General features: G+C 51.8%; 1 protein-coding gene across 1 annotated transcript; it reads left to right on the top strand.

The window, feature by feature from the left end:
• Positions 1–2,459: 2,459 nt before the first annotated feature.
• On the top strand, positions 2,460–3,998 carry LOC122184031 (transcription cofactor HES-6-like). Its single transcript, XM_042878554.1, has 3 exons — positions 2,460–2,696; positions 2,789–2,864; positions 2,963–3,998. The coding sequence occupies exons 1-3, from the start codon at positions 2,460–2,462 to the stop codon at positions 3,361–3,363; spliced, it is 714 nt and encodes a 237-aa protein (XP_042734488.1). The 3' UTR covers positions 3,364–3,998.
• Positions 3,999–10,756: the final 6,758 nt, after the last annotated feature.

Genomic DNA, 10,756 nt, shown 5'->3' with positions numbered 1-10,756 from the left:
TACGACAGTGACTGCATATGATCTACAAAGAATTACAAACCATCATTATATGTTGTGTTACTGCACTCTGCGCACAAACCAGGAGGATAATACATGCTGCAAAGCTCTGATCTCATCCGTCTCTGCTCAAACATGCTGTTCTTTGGCATGAGGGAGCTGCAGTCCCTGGCAGGACTCAGCTTTAGCTGAAGTGAAACTCCCACCCTCCATGCAGGAGGAATGCTTATCCTTGCAGAGGATGCAAGGTGGTGCAGAGCCGTATGGATACGTTTTGCCAAAACATCCTTCAGGAACCACAGTGCCTGGGCAAGCAGTGAAGCATTAGACAAAGTATGTAAGGGACATTTGCTTTTACAAGAATGCAGTTGACATTTACATTAAAATGCATGAGGTTATCATGAATCGTTCCACCTGCTGTGATGGAGCTCATTTAAAGTGGCACAAAACCATCACATTAGCCCTGTGGGCTGGAGCAGGGAACCTGCACTGACCTTTTCCTCCAGAACCACAGCTCTTGTAGTGCCCTGATATTTATTTATGATACATCTTTAATGTACAGCACAAGTGACTCCAGCATTTGTCAACCCATTGGACCTGCAGCTTTCCAAAGAGTACACAGAAAGACACAAAGCTGGTGCCTTGTGCAGCTCATTGCCATTGGTTCAGGCAGTCAGAACATAAACGGGATGTTACAGCCATGGACAGCTCTCTGTGCCCAAGCTCTGCTAGCAGATCACCACCAGTGCACCCCAGATTGGATCCTAAAACCATCAGTAGGGATGAGATGCATCCCCTTGGATTTGTTCTTGCTCTCTGCAATCAGTGTACATTCAACGTTACTACTCATTTTATAATAATGTGCATGTGCCTGTGTCAGCGTCATGCCCCAAGGTGCATCGAGCTCATCGGAACCTCAGGGACAAGTTTAACCACACATTCACAGCTACAACCCAATTTTGTTCCTGTCTATAGTGCAATGAAATGTGTCACCTATAGAGCAACCTGCCAAAATCCAAGCACCATTTCCTTAAAACACAAGGGAAAGACAAGGACCGCCAGCAGCAGTACTGCTCTGGCAGTAAGGGGCCGATGGCTGGGACACAGCATGGGGCGGCTTGGACGCAGGGTGGCCCCATCCTGATGGCTGTGCTGCTGTGGCCATGAGGAGACAGCATGGAACGAATCCATCCCATGGCAATACACACGAACCATCCCACAGTCAGATAGTGATAGGATGAGGGGGAAAGGCTTTAAACTAACAGAGGGGAGATTTAGGTTAGATGTGAGGAAGAAATTCTTCACTCCGAGGGCGGTGAAGCCCTCACTCTGCTGCCCAGAGAAGTGTGGGTGCCCCATACACGGTGTTCAGGGCTGGGTTGGACAGGGCCCCGTGTAGCCCAAGCTGGTGCTGGGCACCCAGCCCACGGCAGAAGCCAGAAGGACCGGCTGCAACGCGCCTTCCAACCCACCTCATTCTGTGCTTCGGATAAGGGGAGCAATAGGAGCCCCACAGCCCGCGGGCCCGCACTGCCGCAGCGGGCAGTTATGCTGCACACGCCGGGGAGGCGGCCGGGTGTGCGGGGCCGCTTCCAGCGGGGGATGCATCTCGCGTTCCCTCGGGCGGTAAAAATATGACACACATTAGCGAGGAGAATGAAAAGAGGGAAACAAAGGAGCGAGAGCGAACACCTGTCGCTCTCCTCGGGGAAGAGACCCGATGCTTTTATTCGGTTCGGTCTGCTGGGGGAACTGCAGCTGCCAACTGTCATCAGCATCAAGTTACGGCACAAAGCCGGGTCCTCGGCCGGCGCTGGGGAGCGGCGGGGGGACGACACGTCCCGGGTACGGACGGGGCCGCGGCCGCCATCCCGGCACGCGCGGCCGGCGGGGCACGGCGGGGGCTCGGAGCGGCGCGCCGCGGGCTGCGGAGCAGCGGCTGCGCCACGGGCGGCTTCGGTCGGGCGAAGACAAAGGGCTCGGAGAGCCGAGCAGCCGGCAGCCTCCAGCCGCGAGAACCGCCGCCCGAAGCGGGCATTTCGCAATTCCGCTCCCGCACGGGCACGGCCGAGGCCGGGGGCACCCAGCTCAGACGGCGGCCGGGGGGCTCCCGAAGGACCCGAGGCCGCCGTAAGCACACATCGGCGCCACCGCTCACACCCGGCCGGAGCGGCCCTCGGCGGGGCCATGCAGGGAGGGGCCGAGAGCACGGCCCGCTGCAGGAGCCCCGGGCACCGCAGCACCGCGGCGCAGCACAACGCGGCACAACGCGGTACAACGCCCGCCCGCCCGCGCGGCCCCGCGGCAGACAAAGCGCGCGGCCGCCATTGGGCCGTTCGGCCTACGCTCCGGCGCTGCCCGCACGGCGCGGCCAATGGGCTGCCGGCGATGCAAAGCGGCCGCTATAAGACGGGCGGCGCGGGGCGGGGAGCGGCGCGGGGCCGCGGAGGAGCGCGGCGGGGATGGCGCCGTCCTTCCGGCACGACAAGGGCCGCGCGCCGCGGGGCGGTTCGGGCGGCGCGGAGCCGCGCGCGGACAGGAGGGTGAGCGGCGGGCGCGGAGCGGAGCGGGGCGGATGGGGCGCGCGTGCTGACGGCGCCGCGTGCCTGCAGGCGCGGAAGCCGCTGGTGGAGAAGAAGCGGAGGGCGCGGATCAACGAGAGCCTGCGGGAGCTGCGGCGGCTGCTGGCCGGCGGAGAGGTGAGGAGTGGGGCCGGAGGGAGGGCGGCGGGGGCCGAGGCCGATGCCGATGCCGGCGCTGACAGCCGCGGCGCCTCCCGGGGCGGTTCTAGGCGAAGCTGGAGAACGCGGAGGTGCTGGAGCTGACGGTGCGGCGGGTGCAGGCCGTGCTGGAGCGCCGCGCGCTCGGTGAGTGCCGCGGGACCGGGGGGAGGAGGGGGAAGCCGGGCCGTACCGCGCCTCACCCCGCTACGTCTGTCTGTGTGTCTGTCTCTCCCGGCTCGCAGAGGGCGGGCGGCTGCACCGTGAGGCCAGCGAGCGCTTCGCCGCCGGCTACATCCAGTGCATGCACGAGGTGCACACCTTCGTCTCCGGCTGCCCCGCCATCGACGCCAACACGGCGGCCGAGCTGCTGAACCACCTGCTGGAGTCCATGCCGCTCAACGAGGGCGGCCTGGGGGACTTGATGGCGGACGTTCTGGCCGAGCCTTGGCCGGGAGGCGAGACCGCGCTCCCGGTGGCCGAGGCGGCCCTGGGCCTGGTGCTGCCCTCGCCGTTGTCCGGCGAAGAGACGTGCTCCGACTCGGACGAGGCGGAGGCTGAGCCGGGACAGACCCCCGCCCGCGGACTGGAGGCGGCGCAGACCCGCGGCGTGCCCTCGCCCAAGTCCATGTGGAGGCCGTGGTAACGCTGCGAGCGGCGGGGCGGTGCGGCGCCTCGGGGTTGGAACGCGGCCCTCCTGTCACCCCGCCGGGCTCGTGGCTGAACGAGAGCCGTCGCAGCGCGTGGACTGTGCGTGTGCGGCAGTTTGTAGCTGGGTGTCGTTTGTATGAGAGTGGGGGGACGGGATGGGGAGGAGGGAGTTTTTTTAGTAGCGAAGCTCTTTGGATGCACAGCTGTGGTCTCTTAACCCTGCCTCATCCTCTTGGCCCCTATAAGTGGCCCAGATAACGCTCACTACCTTGTTCTCTTAAGAAAAAGCCCTCGTGCGGTTTAGATCCTGGCGGGTAACTCCATGAGAGGCGCCATCTGCGCATGGCGTTTGTGTGCTGGTGACAGCAGGGACCCCTAAAAGGGGCTCCCAGAGCAGCTGTGTGTGGCAGCAGCCCAGCTCTTGCCTTCAGGGAAGGAAGAGGAGCAGGACCTGCTGGAGCTCTGCAGACATCCAGGACTGATGGCGGGGCGCCTTTAGAAATGACCATCTTGATTCACATTTTGCTTTTAGCACATTTGAGTTCATTGTGACTTTATGTATATTAGGGTATCAAATCAAGTGTGTTTTTTTATTTTTAATCTTTAATAAAAAAAAACCCTGAATTCGCAGTGATTTCATGGATTTTTGTATCGTGCTGCTTCTTAACCAGGAACAAAAGTATTTTTTATGTCTGGCGAACAGTGCTGCTAATTAGTCATTTTGTTCACATACTAAGTATTGTTAGCTCAGGTATTGGAGTTAAAGTGTCTCTTAACGTTACTGCACTGAGTAGCACACAGTGCCCCTTGCCACAGCCTGCCTGGCTGCCCATTATTTGCTCCCTTCTCACAGTGGTGTTGGTGCAGCTGCAGTCCTGAGGCATTGGACACATACTCTGCAGGGGCAGCACAGCACTGATGATTGGTTTTGCTTTCAAATGCAAGGTTGGTTGGAGAATGTAGAGGATGGGGAAGGTATTTCTGAAGAGAGAAAAAATAGTTTTAAGGGAGTAGATTTCAGCACTTCTCTACATGAGGTCGGATCTCTCTCATGTCCCTGCTGGGAGGTGCCATGTTGTTTGTACTGCAATACCACCTTCCGGAGAGCTGGCACTCTAAGGCGAGAAACAAAACCAATTGTTAAGTTTCTTAATACATGGAAGTTCCCAAACATAGAACAAGCAAGAAAGGAAGCAACCTAACCACCAGGGGATGAGACCTGTAACTTCCCTTTGTTAACAACCCTATGGAACAATGAAAATGGAGAACAAGTACCAGTAGACTGCTCCTTATTTAATGTTACCTGGGGGGGGGCAGGTTCTTATTCGAGATTACCATCAGATTTAGCACAAAAGCAGAACAACTCATTTCCCTTTGAACTGGAGAGAAGGGCAAGAACCAGCTCCCCAGGAGGCAGTGAGAGCTGCTGTATTGACCTGTGCTTTAGGGAGGGAGGCCAGCATTTGAAGTGTAAATGAGAGGGAGGGAACCTGGGACACTTGCACTAATAGTAACAGCCTATGCATGAGATGACCTCTTGGGCTGAGGCTGCCCCACTCCAGACCCAAAGCAAGGTCACTTTTTTTAAACAGTACAGTGCCTGATGCCTTAGTTTTTGCTCACCTAGTTGCACCGTGTGATCCTGCTACGCTATGACAGAGCTTCACCTGCCACCCAGAAACTGCCTTTCTATCCCGTGCTCCCAAAAAGGAGAGAGCTATGGCTCCCAAGGGCTGGATAGGGCCAGGAGCTCTATGGAGCTGGGCAGCCCATGAAGGAGCAATGGCACCAGGGCCAGCATCCTGCAGCTGACAGCAGCAAGCCCAGCTGCACAGCAGAACTGGGCTGCAGCCCTGCCTTGGGCTCTCTGGGTTAAGGTCTGACAGCCAAAGCTGCTTCAGGGCCTGCTGCAGCTGTTGCAGGAATACCAGAGGCACTTGGCTCAGCTTCATTTCCATGAGATGAAAAGGGCTGGGTTAGGGCTATTCTGCAACGCTGCTGTAAGTGCAAATCCTGACACTTTGGTGACAGAAACACAGCAGAGTCAACATAAACTGCCAGCTTTGATTCAGCAGCAAATCAGCAAGGGCAAGCAGCAGCCATCACCACTAAGCAGCGCTGCAGCCATCGGAGAGAACTTTGCACTGGCCCTGGAGAAGTGGAGCCGCAGCCGGCCTTATCCCCTCACCTGCTCTCTTTCTGATTCTTCTACAAACTGCTGCGAATGTGGTTGCCCTTCCCACATCTGGGGACAACATGTGGAGTGGTGCACCCAGTGCTTCCTGCATGTGAGCCATGGCAGAAGCAAAGGCTTCACCCAGCCTGCAAACCCCACTGCTGTAGAAGGAGTTCCACGCGTGCTGGCCCTGGGCTTCAGACCACGTATGGGGTCAGCTGCTTTCCAAAGGCCAGCAGGGGTAGGAACGACTGTGCACCTTTCCCATGCACACTTCTCAGTCCTGTGTTGGCTGAAAAGAAAGAGGCAGGTCAAAGCACTGCAACAAAGAGTTGTTTCTTTCTTTCTTTCTTTTTTTTTTTTTTTAAGTGTCAAAAACATTTTAGAAATATGTTGGCAATAAAGCTTTCTTTTTTTTTTTTTTACATCCACAAATTAGATTGACAGAAAGTTTACACTCTCTGATGAGGTGTTGCTGGTTTTATCCATTTGCATGTCTGTACCTTACTGCAAAGGTGTCGAATCTGACACTTGCCTGACAAAGGCAGGAAGGGGTGAGGTTCTGGGATGGGACTGAGGAATGAGGAGGGGAAGGAAGGGCTCCAGCAGCTTGGATGAAAAACCAGAAGCCTTTTCAAATCCTTCTTTACAGAAAGGACTGTCTTTATTTTCCACTCCAACAGACTATTAAACAGACTATCTGATCTGACAGTGCACTGCATTGTAAAGGGAGAAAGGAGCAGCACACAAACAGAGGGACTCTCGTTTGATATGCGGTTGCAGAATAGTTGAAAGAAGGGCTCTTTGCATGTCAGTCACTCGCACCTGTCATGGGGAAAAGCGCTCCTTGTTAACCAAGTCAGCAGGCAGGACTCTGTTCAAACCCTCTCCAAAGCTACTGGCAACACACACCAGGTCTTTGTTGGAGCCCTCAGCCAGGGTGCAAGCTCCAGCTTTCAAACTCTCCAAATCTAGACATCTTCCTTTGTCACCCACCAGCACAAAGTTCTCACCTGCAAAATAAAGTCTGTTTCTATTCCACTTAAGAGTGAAGACAAATAAGAATGTAGCCCAGCACTCAGCAGCGCAGCTAGCAAAAGAGGCCAACTTGCATACAGACATCATGAGAGGGAAATTTCTGCTAAGCAGGCACTTTATTCCAGTCCATTACACTGACAGCTTATGGTTCTTACCATCCCAAGATGCTGTCCTTAGTAAAATGTCACTGAAACAAATGATGGAAAAATGGGATGTATTTCTGAGACTTGTGCTGGGATGGTCATTAGTAACCACAGGCACCCACAGCCTCACCATGGCACAGCGAGCTGCCCAAGATAGCACCCCCAGGAGGCGATCCAGTCCCAGCATCCCCAGCTGTCAGAGCTCAGTTTTAGGACTCTCCCATTTATGGCCCCACCTCCAAGCATCAGCAGCAGGCACATGAGCGCACACAAAGACGTACCCAGCCCCAGCTGCTTCTCCTCCCACGGGGGACGTGGGAGCAGACACACAGGTTTGACAAATCTGGTGCTTCGCTTTTGGAACACACAACTTCTGCCCCAGCAGTTCTCCCTTCTCCCCACTGAGGAGAGCAGCTGGGTCACGCAGCACATCCCCTGCTGAGCTCTACAAACCAGCAACAGCTCAGGCTGTGCTCCCTCAGACCACTGAAACACAAACCAGTATGGGTGGGACTCAGGAGAACATCCTCCTGGGCACAAAGTTGTGAAGGTCATGCAGGAAGCACACAGAAAACTCAAGGAACAAAGCAATCTGCCAAAACAGTTGGCTTAGCCTTAAGACTGCATCCTTCCTCCACATCTTAGGACATATTTCCATTTTCTTGCATGAGAAAGAAAATGGTTCATAGTTGTCTATGCATTCACGTACAGATGTCTTGAACTAGTGGTTACCTAAATTGATAGCATTGCTAAGTTGTGCAAATTGAGCTTATGGGGCTCCTATGTGAGCTGAGAGAAGATGGAAAAAAAATGCCATTCTATCTCCTTCCATGGGATTTTTAGCTTCCTGTGGAAGCTTAGCATTCAATTACCATTTTCAGCAAGTGTTAACCTCATTTCTGCATTTTAATAAAGTTTAAAAAATATATCAAAACTGATGCAAAAACATTCAAGCATGAAAATATAACTTATGGCAGAACATTTTAAACTTAACCTAGCCAAACAAGATGATTGAGGGCAATTTGATTGGTCATACTGCATGCAGTACGTCATATCACACTCCTTCCAGCTGAGCTTCAAATGGCCTTTTAATCCAATAAAGTAGAGCCTTAAATGCTGAGAGCCAGGCAGCGAGTTCATATAGTCATTAAGGTTGGAACAGACATCTAACATCATCTGGTCAACCCATTCACACACCACCAGTGTTGCCCACTAAGCCATGTCCCTCAGTACCACACTTACTCCTTCCTTAGATACCTCCAGGAATGGTGACTCCACCACCCTGCAGGACAGCCTGTGCCAGTGCCCCACTGCTCTTTCTCACAGTTCTTCCTAATATCCAACCTCACCCTCCTCTCTGGCACAACTTGAAGCTATTCCTCCTGTCCTTCCCAAAGTAAATACAAATTGCTTTGTTAAGAACTGGAAATACCTTGCAAAATACAGCATACCAACAATTAAATTAGATGATCCTTTCTGCTCTTACATTTCTTAAGTATAAAACTACTTCAGTTTGTAGTCTTTTAGTTTTTACTCTGAACTCAGACTCAAATTATAGACTGAATTATAGACTCCAGCACACTTCTGCAGACAGCTCGGGAATCACCCTGAGAGCTGAACTCTGCAAAAACTCAGACCATTTAGATACAAAGTAAAGCAGCCTAATTTAAAATCACCACCACCAAAAAGGTACACTTCAGAGTATCCTTAATGACGTGCACATTGAGAGCAAAGGGAGATGACCAGGAGCCTGTGTGCCCTCTTTGTTACGTGCTACAGGAAGGATTTTGGGGCCCTCTAAGCAAGCTTCACTGTGTTGCAGCATTTGCACCATCCATGAATGAGGCACACTAACAGAACTTGAGTTTCATTCTCCTTAAACTGACTTTGCCAGAACCAATATGGGCTACACAGGGTCACTACAAAATATTTTCTACTGTCACCATGCAAGTGTTTGCAGTTGACATCCCAGAGAGAGAGAATGGGGGGAAAAATAACCACAAAAAAACCAGCATCCTCATTGTCAGCCCTGCCAAGCTTTTCCACCAGCTCAGAGAGGTTGTTTGAAGCACCTAGGGCCTGAAAAACCCCACAGGTTTCCAGGCAATTGGCCAAGATGCTTTTTGGTACTTGTGAGCAGCTTTTATCAAGCAAGTTTGTCTTCATTACACACAGTTGACCCCCAGTGAGTGTGGATTCAAACAATACATTGGCCCTTGAGCCATTCCAAAACGATGTACAAGAATCTGTTTGCCCCCAAAGATACTTGCTGAGTTGGAAACTACATCTACATGCCTCTGAGCCTGGTCCAGATCTGTTCTGCCCTTCACAGAAGCCAATTAACTGGTCAAAAAACAAAAGTGTAACTGAATCTCCCAGGCTGGGCAGAAGGTGTACGTACCATCTTACAGAAATCCAGGTTCAGGAGCATATGTTCACTGAGAAGCAGCCACTCATAGCAGCTGCAAGTTTCCCCCTCATAAACCCTCCCACTGAATTAGGATTTTCTCAACACACGGACACACTTTGTCTGGGAAGTACATGATGATGACCTAAGAGCAAGCTCTGCACTTCTGGGGAGCTTTACAGTGCACACAGGATGCTCTGTAGCTCCCAGAAAGCTTAATGTGAAGTGACGTGATTTGGAAAGCTCCAAAATACTCGTTTTCCAAAATAAGCTTATAAGGCCCAAAAGGCACAATCGATCACTCATCATACCTGATCTGCCCTGTGCAAATGCGCAGCAGCAGCTGCCCAGAGCAGCACAGTTGCATGGATGCCAGGACAGCTGAGCCACCAGCAGGTCCACACCACTGCTTTTCTGCTGCAGGAGGGCACTGGCAGCACTTGGCTGTTCAGTAGTGACCAAAGCAGACTGCCACACAGCACAGCAGCCATGGTGATTCAGTGACAGCAGAACAGGCTTTACTTTCAGTTGCTGCAGGAGGCAGGAAAAATGATTTGCATCATTCCAGCCAACACAGAGTCAGAGCTCCTTTCCAGGGCCAAAACAACTCCAGTGATATAGAGTTTCCATAATTCAGTGCAAAACCACACCATCCTGATGCTCTGTGCTCACTTAGGAGGACATTCCTTCCCCAAAACATCAGTCCTTCATTTGTGAAATTATAATCTGTTCCTCTAACCATTTTAATTATTAAACAAACAGACATTTTTACCCCCCTACCCCCCACCTTTTGCTTGAAAGTCCATCCGACAGCTACAAGGGAAAACAAGCAGTAATATCCTTTTGCTTGCTTTAACATAGAAGGGTTGGGTTTTTTTTTTATGTATCCATTTTTTACTTCAAAAGATGCAATGAAAATGTTACACTGATATGCCAGTTGTCATAACAACAATCAATAACATCTCACTTCAGTATAATTCTAACAAAGCTTCAAAGACAGAAAAATACTATCGCAGGGGTCATTATCCTGAGGGGTAAAGCAGAGATTAAACAGGAATGTGCCGACGAGACCCATGAACACACATCTCCAAGGCACAGTCTAGCTCATCATTCAGATGCAGGCTAACACTACTGACAATAGATTGTTTTATAGAAAGGAAAAAAAGATTGCCTTGTCTTTTGTGGCTTTATACACCAATTTACAGCTGCTCGAATCAATCAATTTCTAGCGCAGATACAAGAGAATTGCTGCGAAGAAGCTGATGGAAACGCTTTCCTATTTGCCAGAAGGAAAAAGTGAAGGGGACTCATTCAGACTGCCCATGGGTCTTGCTGCTGCACGCAGGAGCGACTGCTGCTTCACGTAGCAAAGGATGCACATCACTTTTCATCATACACAAGATTCAAACAAATAACACTCAGTGCAAGCAAAGGCTTCTACACTACATGGGATGGATTCTGCCACCAGACACTCCTTTCTTTCTCTTCAGAATTACATTAACAAAGAATTAGCCACATGTCTTTCAAGGCAGGCTTTCTATTACTGAGTTGGCCAATGCAGCTAACAACAAACAAGCACACATCAAAATTTAGGCTCCAAAGTCTCATATGACTATAATAAGAG

Source organism: Lagopus leucura, unplaced genomic scaffold (genome assembly GCF_019238085.1).
Source record: "Lagopus leucura isolate 7727_CA_CO unplaced genomic scaffold, USGS_WTPT01 Super-Scaffold_100021, whole genome shotgun sequence".
In the NCBI taxonomy this organism is placed as follows: Eukaryota; Metazoa; Chordata; class Aves; order Galliformes; family Phasianidae; genus Lagopus; species Lagopus leucura.
Note: the sequence above shows the minus strand (reverse complement) of the source record. Positions and strands in the feature narration are given on the sequence as shown.

Excerpts from the sequence above, each read along its gene's own strand:
- LOC122184031 (XM_042878554.1), top strand. The coding sequence starts at position 2,460 with ATGGCGCCGTCCTTCCGGCACGACAAGGGCCGCGCGCCGCGGGGCGGT. Across the intron at positions 2,697-2,788 it reads GGCTGCTGGCCGGCGGAGAG|GCGAAGCTGGAGAACGCGGA; the intron begins GTGAGGAGTGGG and ends GGGCGGTTCTAG. Across the intron at positions 2,865-2,962 it reads GCTGGAGCGCCGCGCGCTCG|AGGGCGGGCGGCTGCACCGT; the intron begins GTGAGTGCCGCG and ends CCCGGCTCGCAG.